Source organism: Zingiber officinale, chromosome 7A (genome assembly GCF_018446385.1).
Source record: "Zingiber officinale cultivar Zhangliang chromosome 7A, Zo_v1.1, whole genome shotgun sequence".
NCBI classification, from domain to species: Eukaryota; Viridiplantae; Streptophyta; class Magnoliopsida; order Zingiberales; family Zingiberaceae; genus Zingiber; species Zingiber officinale.
In genome coordinates this window covers 142,129,786-142,148,042 of record NC_055998.1, presented here as the reverse complement: position 1 = coordinate 142,148,042, position 18,257 = coordinate 142,129,786, and the positions used below count along the sequence as shown (strand labels likewise).

General features: G+C 34.2%; 2 protein-coding genes across 2 annotated transcripts; one reads left to right on the top strand and one right to left on the bottom strand.

The window, feature by feature from the left end:
• The first annotated feature begins 384 nt into the window (after positions 1–384).
• LOC122003040 (acyl-acyl carrier protein thioesterase ATL4, chloroplastic-like) lies at positions 385–1,562 on the top strand. The gene is made up of 5 exons (XM_042558471.1): positions 385–680; positions 769–869; positions 968–1,077; positions 1,167–1,262; positions 1,348–1,562. Exons 1-5 carry the CDS (start codon positions 469–471, stop codon positions 1,456–1,458), a joined length of 630 nt encoding a protein of 209 aa, XP_042414405.1. The 5' UTR covers positions 385–468; the 3' UTR covers positions 1,459–1,562.
• Positions 1,527–18,202, bottom strand: LOC122003036 (CCR4-NOT transcription complex subunit 1-like). The gene is made up of 32 exons (XM_042558468.1): positions 18,132–18,202; positions 16,320–16,367; positions 16,099–16,227; positions 15,760–15,996; positions 15,493–15,669; positions 14,979–15,064; positions 14,784–14,889; positions 14,607–14,702; positions 14,214–14,366; positions 13,343–13,525; positions 13,021–13,259; positions 12,820–12,940; positions 12,620–12,742; positions 10,812–10,856; positions 10,627–10,704; positions 10,439–10,555; positions 9,796–9,922; positions 8,711–8,814; positions 8,513–8,635; positions 8,311–8,397; positions 6,884–7,030; positions 6,708–6,809; positions 6,535–6,582; positions 6,299–6,442; positions 6,117–6,178; positions 5,224–5,377; positions 4,936–5,127; positions 4,747–4,851; positions 4,441–4,572; positions 3,318–3,557; positions 2,027–2,131; positions 1,527–1,914 (listed from the first exon to the last, which is right to left on the bottom strand). Exons 2-32 carry the CDS (start codon positions 16,347–16,349, stop codon positions 1,780–1,782), a joined length of 3,927 nt encoding a protein of 1,308 aa, XP_042414402.1. The 5' UTR covers positions 16,350–16,367; positions 18,132–18,202; the 3' UTR covers positions 1,527–1,779.
• Between the last annotated feature and the right edge of the window lie 55 nt (positions 18,203–18,257).

Here is an 18,257-nt window from a genome sequence, read left to right as displayed (position 1 = left end):
GATTTAAAAAGATATTTTGGAAATTAATTGTGCATGGATAAAGACATTAACTATTATATGTAAGCATCAACTGTACGCTTGGCTTAATATGTAAGTATCAACTGTGCATGAATAAAGACATTAACTATTATTAAGCTCAAATAAACAGACAAAATATTCTAGAAATTAGGTGTGTTCTTGATTTAAAAAGATATTTTGGAAATTAGATGTGACATTGAGCTCTCCAATTGTCCAATCCCCATAATTAATAATTAATGACCTTCGACTCAAATCATTCAATACAAAAAATAGAAATAATAATAATAATAATAATAAATAAAAATATGTTAGGGATCTCCGCCTTCTAGTGCAAAGTTATAATGACTCACGATAAGAGAACTTGTATATAAATAACAAACCATCCAAATAAAGCAAAGCAAAGCAAAATTTTAAGCACCAACTAAGAATTTGTAGCCCATCTATTGATCGATGGCGGCACACTTGCTCCTACTCCACGGCCTCAATCACTCTTTTGTTCCGTGTTACTCATCGTCGATCAATTGCCTCCCCCCGAGAGCATCTACTTCTTCGCACGGGCAATGTCCAATACCTAAAAGCAAGCCTTCTATGATGGTTTCTTGCTTGACGAAGAGAAGCCCTCGGAGGAGCACCAAGGCATTCGCTTCCATCCCTCACTTGAGGTCGATCGATATGCGTCTACTTTACGCGCTTGTTGATAATTTAACGTCTTATTAGTCCTCATGTTTAACTTGATTTATTTATTCATAGGACGGAGAAATTTTTCGAGCTCGAGCTCAAAGTCAGAGACTATGAACTCGATCAATTTGGATACGTTAACAATACGGTGTATGCCAACTACTGCCAACACGGTAAATTTTTGTTTAAAAACTTAACGAAGCTAATAGTAGCATATGTATGTATGTGTGTACGTACGTGTATATATATGTGTATGGATGTGTTTGGGCAGCTCAACACGAGTTGCTGGGATCCATCGGAATCAATGCAGATGCGGTAGCTCGAACGGGGAATTCTCTTGCAATCACCGAGATGGACCTCCAGTACATCGCTCCATTAAGAGTATGTGTGCATAACTATTTTCATGCAAATTATGCTACGAATTTATTCGATAGGCGAATTAATAAAAGATTTTTCCTGACCAATATCAGAGCCATGATAAATTTGTTGTGAGAGTTAAGCTCATAGGGATATCGTCTACCCGAATGCTGTCGGAGCAATCCATCTATAAATTGCCTGATTTTGAGGTAAGCGATGAACCAATTTAGTTTCCAAAGCTCTTTTGTACTAGTTTTTTGATAATTCTTTTGCGTTCGATCGATCGTCTTTCAGCTGATAGCGAAAGGAGTTACAATTACCGTTTGCCTCAACAAAAGAAATAGACCGACTCGTGTGCCGGACCAGTTTTCATCAAAGTTACTAGAGTTTTTCTCGATGGAATAAGTGGCACATGTACTGTTCTTCAGCATCAGTATGCTTAATAGACCGACAGTGTGCTCTAGCCCAGGGAGTTAGTAAATTAATTTCATCTGATGGTTCGAAGTTTATCTTAATACAAGTTTTATTACGAGTAATTCAAATGTAGACCATAAATATTATTTACAATTTTATGGTTTTATTATTCTATACAAATGAATCTCAAAATGAATCAGAAACCCTTCAAGTGATATCGTGGGCGATAATTCTAGGATGGTTCTTCCAGCCTTCGTGGCTATCTTGATTCATATGAAAGACTTTACATGTAGATCAATGACCGCTGCCATCTCAAATACTACCCGATACCATTGCGTCGCTCATAGCTTTGGGGCCGACACAGGTCCTCGACACGGATTCAAACAACTTTTCAATCTCTGGAGAACATCTCGTGAATGAACAATTCCAAAAGTCATACCGCTGGTTCTGAATGTATTGCATATAGGCAATAATTAGTAAATATAGATATATATGCTGAGATTTCAATGAGGTTACCTAACAGAATCGAACTGTAAATAATAATAATAATAATAAATACCCTGATCAGTTCGATGAAAGTGATGAGTAAGCCCCAGGGATGGGGACGATTAACAATCATTCGCTCCAACAGCACTCGAGTTATTTGCTCCTGTATGCTGCTGTCCTGCAATTATATGGGGAAAAAGAGCTATCATCCCTTGGCAAAACCTATCAAAAGGGCTTCGAAAAACATTACAGCAATAAGGAATATTAAGGTGCTACTTGGTCCATAAAATGTAGCTTGATCTTGTGCGATAGTGGTGAACTGGTAATAGGCTGTAAGATAGTGGAATCTAACTAAAACATTCTTAAAAATAATTACTAGCATTTAAGATTTATCATAGCTAGTATTTTCTTGTTTGCTACGTGAAAAATCACAGGTTGTTGTTGATGATGCTTTAAGTATTTGCTAGTAATTATTTGCTACTTTTTAAAATGTAGCAAGTAATTACTAGCAAATAATTATTAGTCAGACAGGTACAATGGATCTCTGACAAAATAGAGTAAATTTAAAATGCCCCTTCCCACATGTTTGTGTACTTATCACAATTACAACTTCAAACACAATTTTCATTTTCAAGTCGCATTGAATTGTTTGAACTGTCCCTAGTGGTGTTAATGCTGTTGTAGTTTCCACATTCTCTTATCCTCCGTTCACCTCAAAATTTTGTTAACCACCCATCTTAGGCTTTTTTTACTAGTAGAAGTGTAAGAAAAGGCTATCATTGGCTAAATTTTACATGAAATGTTGAGTATTGAAATTTTCTGAGGCATCAATAATGACAATAAACATGAAGTTTTAAAGTGTTATTTGGAAGTCACTATATGGTTTTTTTTCTAGTTCTCATATTTTTGTACACCTGAAGAAGCTTAATCTGCTTTACAACATTAGAGGTTGCTTACACTGAGGGAAGGATAAGAGGTGAGAGGGGTAAAGGTGAAAATAATAAAAAGGCAATGCTGCCCTCTTTGTTTACTTGATGGAAAGGAAGTAAGAAAATGGTGCTAGATTTCAATCAGTCACTACCATCAGGCAATCAGCTTATTATCTGTCTGATGCCGAATGAACATATTGCGAGTAAAATTTCAGGTGATTTTCTACATTTTCTTTCAGGCTCCTTCCTTTTCTCTTAATGAAGTAATCAAATCTCTTAATCTTTACTAGTAGTCCTATTTTGAAATGCTAGTTTCATCAGAAGTTAACAAAAAACAAAGAAATGGTTTATCAAATAAGCATATGAAAACAATAAGAGTAATAGAAGGCCATTAAACTATTAAGAAGAAAAGAAAATGAAATAGCCATGCCTAACCTGTTTGGACTCAGCGAATAAGTACAGCAGGACAAAAGAAAAGTAATGAGTGTGGTTGTTCGGGTATCGCAGTTGATTAGCGATTGCATTTAGTAAGAGGTAACGTCCTTCTGAGTCCAGGTTATTTATTAAACTATGAAAGATCTCCCTAGGCGTGCTAACTAGGAAAAGATCCAATGGACCATTGTGATTCACTTGTTGGGTGGATGCAGTAGACTTGTTCTGCAGTAATTGTGTAGCCTGCGCCACAAATAAAAAAAAATATTCATAAAGATTAAGAAAAACACGCACAGACACAGTCCGACCCATCAAAATATAAAAGAAGCGCAAGTACAAATTAAACACAAAAAATAACTCGTGACCAAGAGTTTCTGTACAAACTGATCCTTCTTCTGCACACCAAATTTTGATACGAATCGCATGGGATGAGTAATTAACTTATAGGAAAAACTAGATATGAAGATGCCTAACATAGTGTGTGTTCAGTTTAAGCAAATAAAATAAATTGATAAAATGAGAAGGCAAGGGGTCATTTAGTAGACTGATATGATGTGTAGAGGATTGCTATTAGATGCCTTAAATAAAAATTATGCGACATTCGATTCAGCTTGTTAAGATCCAAGTACAAAAGCCTTGATAAAAAACTAGGTAATTTAACCATGTATATTCTCCTAATATATATTATTAACGCATACTGAAAGGACAGCTAAAGTAATTTATAGGATCCATTTTAAAAAAAAAACTTTTAACGAGGAAAGAGCTAAGATAAAGTGTTTTTTACTACTTGCATGTATGGTAGTTAACTAGAGATAAAGAGCTAAGACACAAGTCCTTAAATTTATTAATACTCCCCGATTTTGTGAATAACAGTAATGCTCAGATAAGATAGTTAACTAGAGTACATGTTGTTTAAAGTATAATGTTTTATTTAAACTAATATTATCTCCAACATTATCACAAATGGGCGCATACTTGGGAAACATAGAAAACAAATCCAACCAATGGAAGAGACAGATTTGCAGGAAAAGATAATTTATTATATATTTTCAAGAATTAAATAGTGGCACAAATACCCTAGACGTCAAGTATTAATTGAACTACAAGTATGCAAAGAAACAGTTACCTGCATCCCTATGTAAAGAACAAGTGAGTTGATCAATGGTACATTATAAGGAGTCCCAGCCAAGTTTGCTTCGCTTTGAGAAAGAAGTAATTTTGGAATCAGTTCGCTTATGAATGAGGATACTTCAGATGTCTGCAGCATTACATGAATAGGAGGGAAGATCAATTAAACTCGCTACTAACACATGGAAGCAACTTATCAATATCAGCATTAGTATGTCAAAAAAGGAGTAACTATAATGACGTTATGAAGAACATAGATGACAATTTAGTAATTAGCAGAAGAATAAACCAGTTCACCCACTACCTTAAGGTACTCATCAATATCAGCTTTGATTTGTTTTGCTTTTAAAATACTATCTACATCAGAAAGAATACGAGGGGGTTGGCTAATTTCTGGAAGCAAATCGATCTGCAGAAACAAAACAAAAAGCATGCAGGTCAGATGCAATTTCCTCGATTTGCAAAATGATACAACATTTCATATAACAACCACCTTTAAGTTGGGAGTTGATGGATCAGGAAGCCGCATATTTCGTGGGAAAGCACTTAGAATGACGTTTCGCATTTGGATGCAACTTGAAGGAATCACATCACAGAAACTAAAGTGATAATCACAGAGGAAGTCAGGAAAATCATGGAGCAGAACAAGAAGCACTCTAAGAGTCCCTTTATATAACAGTTGCACCTGCAATAATACACACCAGCACAATGATATGAATTAGGTAGTTGCTTTCAAACGTAAATAAAGAAAATAAACAAAAACAAATAAACAAAAACAAACCGGTTCCGAAAGTTCCACATTTCTTAAATATGGCTCCATGAACTTGAGTAGATCAACAAGCAAGCGCTGGAAGAATGGCCAACCCTTGGCACCATTGCACGTGAGTAGTTTTGGCATGAAGCTTCTGTGACTCACCAACTCAAGCCATGCAAAGCTAAAAGAGTATGAATCAGAGGAATATAAAAAAAAAGGCAGCCCGGTGCACGAAATTCAAGCTATGCGGGTCCCAGGAAGGATCCATTATACACAGCCTTACCCTGCTTTTTGCAAGAGACTATTTCCAGGATTCGAACCCGTGACCTTTTGGTCACAAAGCAACAACTTTACCGTTGTGCCAAGGCTCCTCTTCAATCAGAGGAATATAATGATTAAATAATTGAATTATTAAATTGGCCAACTCAAGTTATGTCATGGGAATTGCAAACATGGATGAAAAAAGCCTTTCAAACATTTCCATTTACTATTAAGATAAAATGGATTCAAAAGTAATAAAATAAGAATATTTCAGAAAAAATACTATGCATAAGTCTAGATTGATGCATATCTGTCTTTTGCAACTTGTTGCATCAACATTATTTCCAAAAGCAATTCAATGGAGTATGGGTATCAAATTTAATACTATATATGCAATATAAGCGGTCACCAAAATCTTGCATTTACATCCAGACGCATGCTCTACCAATCTAGTAAGAGAAGCATCTCTAGCTTATATCAAGCCAGATCAAGGGTGTCTAGATTCCCTAGCAATTGCCATTAGATTAAACATGAAGCTGAGGTGATAACACCATTGATTCTTGAATCCAATATATGTTTTGTGATGTTACAGTATTAAGAACCAGAGAATTATATTTTCCAAATATTTGATTAATGATAAGAAATAATAAGTAACACACCTCCAACCAGGAACTTTTAAGGGCTGCAATGCATGGAAAGCATTTGCAAAAGATGTCAACACCTGCAGTAATACCTCAATTAGATCAACTGTGTCGGGGGTACAAACTCAAAATAAACCAAGATGTGGGGAGACAAACTCAAAATAAAAAGTTCAAAGGTGCATTAACACAAAAGCATGAACCTGAAAGTTGACACTATCAACTGTGTCGGGGGTAATTAGATCCAAAAGCCAATTGATAAACAATCTGAAATATGGTCTTGGGTTGAAGGAAAGTTTTTTCTCTTCTGCATCCTTTTGGATGGTTCTTACAGTAACAGATAAAATCTGTCAAAAAAAGTATTGGCAAAGTAGTTAACCTAAACACCTTGTTAAATGTGGAAACAAAGAGCAAGATAAACTGAAGTGTTGAAATTAACCTTCGGAAGCAGAAGAGATTTAGTTGATCCCTGATCCATAGAACAGTACTAAATATATATAAAAAAAAACATCATTTTCCATACAATATGCTAGTATAAGAAAAGCAATTGCATGATTAGACATGCTAAAGCAGAAGCAAATGAGACAACAATTTACTGGCAAGTGAACATACCTTTAACACAAGAACCACAAACTTCGCATATGAATCAATTGAGAAAAAAGATAGCAACTGTGGTTGTTCATGCACAACTTTACAATAAGTGACAGCTAACTCCTAAAATATCTTGTGGCAATTAGCAAGGAAAACAACATATGCTAGAAGAAAACTGATAGAAATACTTGTACTACCGTGAACACGCGAAAAAAACGGTCTGTGATATCATCACCCTTTAACAAACCATTCTGCTGCAGCTGGGAAATATAATGACTGTAGGTTGATTCATTTGTTGTGGGAAGTTCACAAATTCGGCACCAATCAGTAAAGTAGGTAGCAATCTGCATTGTATTCAAAAGAATTTCAGCAACAACACGATAATATAAAGGAAGCATGAAGCATCCAGAGACATTAATGATACATGTAACAAATAGTACCTAGAATTGATAATATAAAAAGTTAGTACAGTTTGGACGTAAGTGCCCATATGCATTCTCAAAGAATTAATATAAAAACTTTAAATATCTGTTTGGGTGCAGATTTTGTTCCCATGACAGAACTATACTGCAATGCTGACTGATATTAGAACACAAAATGGGTCAGCTCTAAACTGATCATATGGCTTAGGTTTGAGGAGTAATTAGTTAATATTTCCTTCTAGGCACAACCTTTTGATCATTAATCATACAAACCCAGTAACTCTCGAAAAAAAATTATATCTCCCAATAATTTGCTTCACTAAGGTCATAATTTTGAACTTCCATGGTTTCATTTATTGTCAATCCTACCAAATTGCTACAATCTTTTGATAAATATTCAGTAAATATCATTGTCAATCGCTGTTAAATTTGTTGTTGAAGCTTGTATAGAGATTACAAAAAAAAAGGTAATACTAGCTTAACTGAGTTTGTAATTGATGCCAACAAACTTATATTTACTTTGTCTTGACTTACCAATGTTTCATATTTAATTTTACTGAATAATAACGAATACTTGAGAATTTTCTCATCATGAAATAGCTTCAAAAAAATTGAATTTTAACCATGAGATTATGCTCATGTTCTTGTCATAATTTCTATAACTAAAATAGCATGCAAATTATAAGTGCTTAGGATAATAATACAATAACCTCTTTCCCAAATGTTAATCTTGTTTTATATCTGTCTCATCTAGGTATCACCACCAAGAAATATGTGTAAGAACGATCTCAGTGTATAAAACCTGATACAGCTAGAGATTTAAATATCTAATTAGTGTGTCCCCAACTAAAAAAAACATGCAAGCACCAAGACAATAAACAATGAGTCACAAATTAAATAGGAGCATATTTAGAAATTAACTGGCAACATAATGAAAACGGTGCTGCCAGATCCAAAAATTTTAAGGTGCATCAACTGAAACAATTTTAACTTAACTGGAACAGAGGAAAAGGAAACCGGTAAATGCATATGTAATTATTGTGATCATGCAAGTGGACTGGTAAATGGCAAGGTCAATGGACATAAGAAGCGCCCTCTGGGGGGCATTTAACTTTAATCTTCACTAGCTTACCAGAAAGATTCAATCTAACAAAAACACAATACTGTAAGCATAAAAATGAAACAAGATTATGATTGAATACCTGCTCATAGAAACCAGCAGGATCAGCAGGTGATGGTTCATTAGAATCAAGCTCCTCCCTGTTTGTCAAGGAAACTCCAGAAAGACCCTGCAAAAACAAAGGCTCAGGATGTTGAATGCTGCATATGATGCAAATTAATACACTGCCGAAAATGATAGCATCAAAACCAAAGCACTTGATGTCTTAATTTATGGAGAAATACCTTCTTATCCTTGAATTGCCTGATCTTCTCTTCTTTGTTCAAAGATAAAGGAGAATTTACATTACTCTTAGCAATCTCCATTAATTGTTGCAATGACTCTGGTGACCCAGGCTTCATAGCCAACTGCAAGAACGTAAATAATATAATGAGAAGTTCCTAAATAATTGTTGAGGAAAATGATCAGAGGAAAAATAAAACCTTTGACAAAGCTTCAATGAGATTATATAGCTCTGACATGCTTACACCAGGTTCCTGAGTAGCCAAAGTTTGCACAAGGGATATGGCAAACTCAGTTGCAGGCTCTGTGAATGAACACAAAGTTAGTCCCCAGCATTCAAAGTAATAAGAGGTTTCCAGAACCAGTATCAAATTGCCAAAGGCACTAACTAGGCACTTGACCGAGAAAGGAAGACATTTTTTCCAAAGCACCAAGTTTTTGTTTCATTCCTAATAATGAGGAAGCTGATAAATATTAAACAACCAGATAACTAAATGCAAAATTAAAAACATAAAACTTTTTTAAGCAGGTCCTTTAATAATCAAGTTGAAAAATTCCAAAGACATGCATTATCTGCTGTGCTAAAACTGTGAGAAGTGTGACAAGTTGCATTTGAATTCCTATAAAAAGAATAAACTTGATAGAAAAAATATGTATATCAGAAACACTATGAAACTTACTTAGTTTCACTCAAATTTCAACGTATTGTATGAATATGTTCAAAAGAAGGAATCCAGCACGTCACTTAAAATAAAAGAAATGAGAGAAAGAAAAAAAACTATGTATCGGCTATAATAGCATGCAATAAGCTTTCCGGATGGATACAAAAGTATAAAAAAGAATTACAGAAATGAGAAAAAAAATCAGAGTTGGTTGTTCAAAAAACTCAGCAAATATAAAGGTGGGATAAGGGGAGAGAGAAGACATGGTAGAAGAGTAGATGGTGACAAGACTTTGTGCAAAAGAAATAGGGGAAACAAGAGGGAGAGAGAGAGAGAGAGAGAGAGAGAGATCAAAGCAATAACAATATATATATGAAGTAACAGAATTGGAAGCACCAAGTGCTTGAGAAGGTACTTACAAATTTTATTTTTTTTAATTAGAAGCATGATTCAATTTATGATCCCAATTCATGAGACAACAAAAATCTCCTTGAAGTTTCATAAAACAAACTCATCCATTATGAACATATCACAACAAAATTCAGTGCTCAGTCATAGGCTTCAGCAGTAGCAAAAAAGTCATCCAACATCAAATTGAAATACTAATATTTTATTTGACATACTATTTCTCCCCCCGCCTATAAGTTTAGCCAAATGGACATTGTACTCGGCAAGGTTGAGTAACTCAGAACGAATAAGGCCCACAGTTATGTCTTTGTTGAATTTCCGTTCCTCATCAGAGTAAATTACCTGGAAAAAAATTATAGTGAGGAAAGTAAGTGCAATACTACAAATTTTTCGATTCCAATGGAATATAAATGAGAAAATAAAACAGATATGGTAGCCTCCTTAGTAAATGTTTAACTAGATTGTCAAATTGACAGCAGTACTGATACATCATTTTAATGAAAGAAACCAGATATCAGAACAATCTTTGAAGATACTGTTATTATATCAAATCATATGAATCACATTGTTAGATCCCAAGATCCATGACAACACAAACAACACCATAGCAATTAAGAAAATTTAGAAATTAAAGTTTTGCATAAAAGGTCCTTCTAGCTTACAAAAAAAATGTGCCCTTGATTATGCATAAAAAGCAATGCGTTAATAGTAAATGGTAGATGAAATCATGAAATATCATAATAATTTGCCATGTTCAAAATCTAACATAAAATAAGATAAGGTTAATTAAGAATCAAATTGAAATTGAAATTATAAATGATTAAATCCTCCAACAGAGATCGAACGGTAGGCGCATACCCAGCTTGTCAATTCTTTGACAACAAGTTTGCAAACATCTCGTATGGCTGCTAGAATTGCTAGATGTGAAGCAATATGGAGAGTGTTTGATGCATTTTCATACAAGCTCTTGAAAACCTGAATTATCATGATACACAATGTTACTAAACTATAAATTCTTGCAAACTATTTGCATGCAATAAATGAACCTTTTGGGCTATAGCTAATGAGGCTTCATCTCTACTTTCACATTTCAATATGATTTCTGGAATTTCAGCAACTGCTTCCTAAATACATCATGCAATAAGTTGTCACAACTAGTGAAAAATTATGTAGGAAGGAAAAAAAAAGAATTAATATGTGGAGATGACAAACAATAGAGCCAAAAACTAACCTGAATTTCCATGTCTCTGGCATCAGCAGTAATCATCGCTTCCAACTGAATGGATGTGTGAGTAAAATCATAATGGAAAAAAATTATTAATAGAAGCTTTGGAAAAATCTTGAATAAGCTCTAACTCAAACAATATGGTGACCATAAATAAGTCGACAGTGTTAAAATTCTAGAGCAAGTTTAAGGCTAAAAGGCAAATCTGATTAAAGAGAAACTAAGCTGGCATTTGTTTAGGAAATCTTTACCAAAAGAAAAAGGAAACTAAGGTTGATATAAAATTGCGAAGTAATTATCTATTTAGCATCTTACTTTAATACAGGTTAATGGCCAATCAACACCCCATGATTATCAGTCTTCACACCAGTAACATAACAAAGAAAAGCACAAGCATACAAGAAAGGTTTTATATTGGAAAATTGAAATTTCCAATTGTCCATTCCATTTGAATATGAAAAAAAAAAACATATGCGCTAAATGATTGATTTCATTAAAAAGCATGATTAGAAATCCTATTAGAGGTAATCCTAAAAGTGTGAACTGTGACATTATTATAATCCTTGGAAAACAGTTCCACACTTCCACACTGTAGAAAAATTTCCAATGAAACATTAATGCAGATTAGAAATAAAATTAAAGAAAAACTTGAGATTGACTGTGTGCAACAAATTTCAAATATAATTTTATTGTTTGAAAATTTCGAGTCAAATGGTATTTTCATTTTTGATAATAAATAGAGAATAATTAAAATCCCAATTAGAGTTTACTCTTTTTTTCTATTTAGAAAATTTATTTCTATGTTTATTTTGAGCAAGACCATAATCATAAGGATGAAGTACCCAACTTTTCAGCTTTGAGTAATGACGAAGAAATTAAGTCTCTTTGACAAGCACGACAAGACTAAGGACATCACGTAATATGTGAAAATGCACTAGCATTTCTACACATATGCAAAGTGTGGAAGCAAGTCATGTAAAATTGTGATCAACAAGTAGAGCTACATGAACCTAGTTTTCATACAATCCCTTTTTATTATTCAAACCAAACCTAGCCTGAATTCAAGCCCCTACACAGTAATCTAGGTGAGTCAAAAAAAAAATCCGGCTACCTAAAGTTATTCAACTCTTATAGGGATGGGTTCATATAAGGACACGAAGATTTTCCCATTAGTGGCACATGACATTCTTAGTTGACCCAAGCTTTACAATCTCTCTGTTACTATAACTACTGACAAGAAAACTACTCTTTTAAGAAGTCTTAGCAAAGCTTAGTGAATCCATGTAGGAATCATTTAGTCTCAATTTGTAGAAGTCATTTGAAAAGAACCTTCCCCCTGTTCAGGAAGATTTTAGTGGAGTTCCAGAACAAATCATTTGAAAATTTAGAGTCAATTTTATTTTTCTCTTTTGTTAATAATTAGGAAACAATTATAATCCCAATCAAAGTCTACCATATTTTCTCTATTTAAAATATTTATTTCAAGCCAATCCCACTTAGTGGGATAAAGGCTTAGTCATTATTGTTGTTAAAATATTTGTTTCCATGTCTACTGTGAATTGAATCTGTAAAGGAAGTCGTCCAAAGTTGTATAATTTTAATCTAGGAACTAATAACAACTTTCAATGTCTTTATTTGTCCAAAAGTTTGCCTTTGTGAGGTTTGTTTTCTTGTCCATTTGCTATACTACATCAAATATTAAATGGAATCTAGTAGATCACTCAACATGCACATAATTAATGAACATTTTGAGGGAATCATTTTCAGTAGAAACACTGCATTAGTATATGACCATGGGAAAAAATCAAATGAACCTTTTGAGCAACTTGCAGGTATTTCTCCAAAGCCTCCCCAGTGCTCAGCAATGATTCAGGTAAAACAGCTCCAAGACGGTCCATACCAGGTGAAGAAGATGATGCTAAGACATTTGTCGAATCCTGATATAAAAAGAAAAGGAAAATACAATGAGTGTATTTAAATTCAGAGAAAAACTACCATAGGTTTTAACACCGACTTTGGTTGCAACTGCTGGATCAACCATGTGTAGATCAGCAGAAGTAACAGAAGCTACCATAGAACTAACTTCAACCCCATGTTGCATGAGACTATCATCAGCACCATAAATTGGGGAGACACTGCAAGAAAATTAAAGAGTTATCACAACAATCTGAAGGTCTGGTTTACTAACTGTAAAATAAAACACTATTTAATATACCTAGGAAGTTGTACCGAACCACGATCTGACTCTTCCAAGGTAAGGTCGAAGGGTTGTGTCATGCTAACAGGAGCTACTTGAGAAGTGACATAGACATTGGAACTAATGCTACCAGAACTTGCACCATACACACGTGGCAGTGAAGAATTACCCACAGAACTGCCTAAACTAGAAAGGCCATGAGATGAAGTAGTTGAATTCTGACCAGACTGATTTTGCCAAATATTCTTGATAAAATCCTACGAGGAAATGGGGAAAAAATTTAGAAGCCAAGAAAAAAAATTATTAACCACACAAACATTAAGGGTTTTGTTTTTTTTACATCATAGACTCGCTGTTGTGGAATGGAAAGGCGACCAGGTTTTGGACGAAGTGCCTCTGGGATTCGTGAAAGTGGCCCTTGTGCATAAGAAAGGGTATCAAAATATGCAGATCCAGATGCTTCCCTCTGTTTCCTCGAGGCAGCAAATGCAGGGGCCATCTCTCCATCAATCAATTCAACAGCCTAACAAAAGACAATTCCATAGCAAAAAGATGTTCTAATAGAAGTAGCTTGTAAGAAGACATAATAACACGATGATTATTTAGGAAACAACAGCAAGAAAGCATAGCTAAAAACCTTTACGCATCTCATAAATATTTAGGTCAAAATAAGTATGGTTAATATTCACCTTAGTAGTTATACTTCCACAACAAAAATACAATTAATATATTTTAACATCTTAAATCTGGCTATATAAAGATTCATTTGCAGATTAAGATGCCATTATCCCACTATTCATAATTTATATCAATTGAAAAGACTATATTAAGAAATGGTGCTCCGCCTGATAAGAGAACCAAAAGAAATTTGCACAAACAAAGATTTTAGTTGATAAAAAACTGTAAGTCTAACTCAACTGATTCAGTATTCTACTAATTTATTCAGACATAAAATTGTGTCTATATCACAAAATTTATTCTGAAAACCAGTGTTTGTTTAACCTAAATAATCATGCAAAATTAGCCTAGCATGGGCAGGTATTGAGCTTTAGACAATTTTCAGATGACTGAAGGCTCCGCTGCAGCTCATCCACCTTTATTTAATTTTGAGAGAATATACTAAGAAATTTGAAATATGTTTAGGCCCAAATTCTGCATATCTAAAAAATAGAATAATATTTGAGAAAAAGGGAAGAAGAGTAATTGCGTACCTTCTCTGATGCTACATTCTCAATTACAGCGCAACCAAGATCAAGATGATCAGTTGTGAGGATCTGAACTATTTGTTCAACATGATCATTTGCCACGTTCAAAGCTTGAAGAAGACCTCTTAAATTGCTTGAAAGGGCTACACGAAGAGGTTCCTGGTAATCCAACAATTATAAAACAAAATTCTAAAAATCCAAAAATTAGGCACACAATATCAAATTCTAGAAAACAGACATTCAGACAACTCTGAGCAGCACTACAAATCTATCAGTGTATCCTACAAATAAAATCAATCCTCCAAATAATATACAAACTCAATCAAGAAAAGAAAGCTAGGTAGAAAACATGCTCTGAAGATGCAAGATTCATAAACCTAACAATAAAAAAATAGGAACCTTGCACGTCACATGAGCCAAGCTTCCAGCTAGAGTTCCAACCATTAGATGGGCAGAACGAGATATGACACCATCATCAGTTTCCATGGAATAATCCTAGAAGAAAAAGAACATGGAATTGCAGAAGTGTGAAAGAAAATGCTTAGCGCATTAAATTTACTGATGAAAGAGAGTAACCTTCAAAACAAGTTCCTTTGTTGTCCTACTAGCAATTGTAACACTTCGTTGAATAACAGGAGATACAATTTCTCTTATGGCCTTATCCATTGCCAGTTGAATAATTCTGATATAACAAAAAAATTATTACAAGGCATAATATCATAAATGTGAATGGCTTATTAAAATGATAATTAAACAAATAGAAGCAAATACCTGTGGAACTGCATGTTTGAACCCATAGAACTAAGCTTTGGATTAATATTGATATATGACTCAGAATTTGGAATTATTGTCAAAAGCTGTGAAGATAAATAAATTACATATAAGCACATGATACATAAAATGTAATATAACAATTTGTCACAAGTAATCTATTAACTCAGGACTTAAATTTCTAAATCAATTTAAACAGTTGTTTTCAGAATCAACTATGAACAAAATTTTATGTAAATGAAAAGGTTAATTATCCATGCAACCTCAAATAATTATACAAGTAAACTGGTTTGCTAATTAGGCATTACTGTTCCCACTTCAAAAAAGAATATTCACTTTTGTATGAAACATACTAGATGGAGAACCCTATCAAGTCCTGAATAGCTTACATCAAACCATCAAGAACAAATGTTACAGTTTGACAAAAGAACATTTCTGAACCATATTTCTAACAGTTGCAATAATCAGTGTCTCAAATTTTTGTTTTTAGCAAAAAGTGAATGAAAATAATAACCTGATTCAGAGAAAAAGGTGAAGGGGAAGGGGAAGGGGAAGGGGAAGGGGAAGGTGATGGAGATGGAGTAACTTCAGTCAATCCCTGAACGGATGAAACTAGTTCAGGTCCGTTTACAATTCCAATTCTGTCTTCTTCCAAAATGGAACCTGAAGTGATATGTGGTGCAGAAGTATACTGCCCCATAATAACAGCACAAAAGTAAACATGGTTAGGAGAAAAATATAGAAAATTCATCAATGAGGGAGGAGAAAATGACTTAATTACTTGAGCCATTGCATTTGGATGGCCTGCCGGATGAGATGAACTATTGACTTCAGTTTGCAATTCTACATGACTCAATGGAGGCAATAATCCTGAATTAATTTCAACAAGAGGTGGATGAGCTGCAGTTATGTCCTTATTCGAAAAATCTGGATTACCCTCTACTTCACGAATCTTGTCTATCAATAGAGTTGTTGGTTTAACTTCTTTCATATCTACACTAAGATTCTTAAATAAAACCTGCAACACAAGAACAAAGTTGAGAAAAGCTCCATAAGCCTAAAAAACTCTTATATAGCTCTTCAAGTGACGCTAGACTGCAGGAACAAAAGTGGTTATTACCTCTATATCAAATTTCAGGTTCATTTTGAGGTTTGGAAGATTATAGATCTCAGTAAGCAAACTTAGAATCCCCATAGTCCAAGGGTTGGGAGGTTGATAAGCTAAACTGGAATGGCATGGCTCCAGAATCTAAAATAGATTACAAATATATTACATGCCCCAATTAAAAGAGAGAAAGAGAGAGCAATTTGCTAAACAACTAAAATCTAAAAGTAAACTACCTTTGAGGTAAATGGGATTACAGCAATCATCAGACCTTTCTCATAAGCCTAGCAAAAGAATCATAATTCATTTTCAGTGAGGAAATTAAGATAACCAAGGAAAAATAAAATTTTTTAAAAAAAATAAAAAAGGGAAAAAAATGTTGCCTGCTAAAGTGAAATAATAACAAGACAATTGGTAATTTTTTTCAATAAATGATGAAAATAATACATAATGGATAATGATTTCAGTGATGGTCATTGTATAACAGGTCTACACTCTCTAACAACTTTAGATGACAAGTCCCGGTGAAGACAACAAATCCCCAGTATGACTAAACTCATATATACATTGATATTGAGCTATCAAACAACTTCAAGGAATATAAACAAAATTTTTAGCTTGACATCAAATGCTTAATTTGTTTATTAAATTTTGCCCAGCATACCAAGAGACAACAAGCTAAAAACTAAATTAATCTCTCGATTTACCTGTCACATATACACTAGTACAAGAATAAAAAGCAATAAAATAATAATAATAATAATAATAATAATAATAATAATAAAAAAAAAAACATTAACTAGTAAAAATTCTCCAAACAAGAAGGAAGCCAAAACAAGAATGAAGAGAGAAAATTAACTCAAGCCAACAAGCATGAATGGAGAAAACTAACTCAAGCATAGCCTAGGTGAATCCACTTCAATAAGAAGATAATGCTACCACTACTAGAACAATATTATGCCTTACGATACCCATCACTCGGACCAGCATTCACTTCACTATCAACAGAGTAAAATGAAATAAATATGAAACTCCCAGCTAAGGCCACTTTAGGGCAGCTTGGCAAGATAGCTTCAAGCAAGTGGTATAATAACAACAACTAGACTGATCAAGACAAAATTAACAGCCATCATCAGTAAACTACTAATAGCATATCTGCAATGACCATTCATTTACATGGAACATGATAAACTTGCCTTCTATTACCACTAACTGTGGATAAGGCAACAACAATGATCACTAAAATATGAAAAATAACTTTGTCCACTGTTTGCTTGGCAATTTAAAATTAGAATAATAAAGTTGGAGGTAGTAGCTTTGCTAGCTTAGACAATTGCACTACTCAGCTTTATTAAAAGTAGTACAGAAATAATTGCTATGTTTCTTGCATTTATCCCAGACCATACTAAGTATTTGCTATTTATTACATTAATTTAGCAATTAACATACTTTTATCTTAACTGATTTATCCTGACCAGTTTGCTCCAGAGTGACAACAATACTAATTTCATGAGAGGGTCCATGTAGATAAGTTGACTTGGATCATGGCCTGGATTGTCACTCACAGGTCACTGCCACCCAATCGCTCCATGCGATTGCTCACTGCCTGCACCATCATTCACTTAATCACTCACCGGCCAATTGCTCATGGTCTTGACCACCAACTCACCCACTCAATCACACATTGCCAGCACCATCACTCACTTGCCCAATCTCTCACCACCTGCACTCACTGAGGTCGTCGAAGGTGTGAAAGGAAGGAAGAAGGATATTGATGCATTCTTGCCCAATTTTGGGTGGAGCGTTTGGAGCCAAACAAGAATTTCCAGAAGGGGTTTTAACCCCTTTCAGTTTCTACCCAGGAAAATGAACGTAAAGGTCAATCCCATCATGGGTGCTATGCCTTTCTGTGAAATCTGGAAGGAGATTCTTTCCACAATAAAGAGAATCTTAATCTCTCTTGAAATATTAAAAATCCACCAAAGATAGATTTAGTTAAATTAATATTACCAATAGTATAGCAAACTTAAAACTGTAAAAGGGAATACCTCTATAATCAAAGCTTTGGGATCAATTTCTTTTGCACGCAATGCTTGATTCCTACCAATGGTAAATTTCCCAAGCCTTGACTCTTTTTTTTATTCTTCTTCTTTGTTTGCACTTTCAGCCAACTC

Excerpts from the sequence above, each read along its gene's own strand:
- LOC122003040 (XM_042558471.1), top strand. The coding sequence starts at position 469 with ATGGCGGCACACTTGCTCCTACTCCACGGCCTCAATCACTCTTTTGTT. Across the intron at positions 870-967 it reads TGCCAACTACTGCCAACACG|CTCAACACGAGTTGCTGGGA; the intron begins GTAAATTTTTGT and ends GTGTTTGGGCAG. Across the intron at positions 1,263-1,347 it reads ATAAATTGCCTGATTTTGAG|CTGATAGCGAAAGGAGTTAC; the intron begins GTAAGCGATGAA and ends ATCGTCTTTCAG.
- LOC122003036 (XM_042558468.1), bottom strand. The coding sequence starts at position 16,349 with ATGATTGCTGTAATCCCATTTACCTCAAAG. Across the intron at positions 12,743-12,819 it reads ATCCAGCAGTTGCAACCAAA|GATTCGACAAATGTCTTAGC; the intron begins GTCGGTGTTAAA and ends TTTTTATATCAG. Across the intron at positions 3,558-4,440 it reads TTCTTTACATAGGGATGCAG|GCTACACAATTACTGCAGAA; the intron begins GTAACTGTTTCT and ends TTTGTGGCGCAG.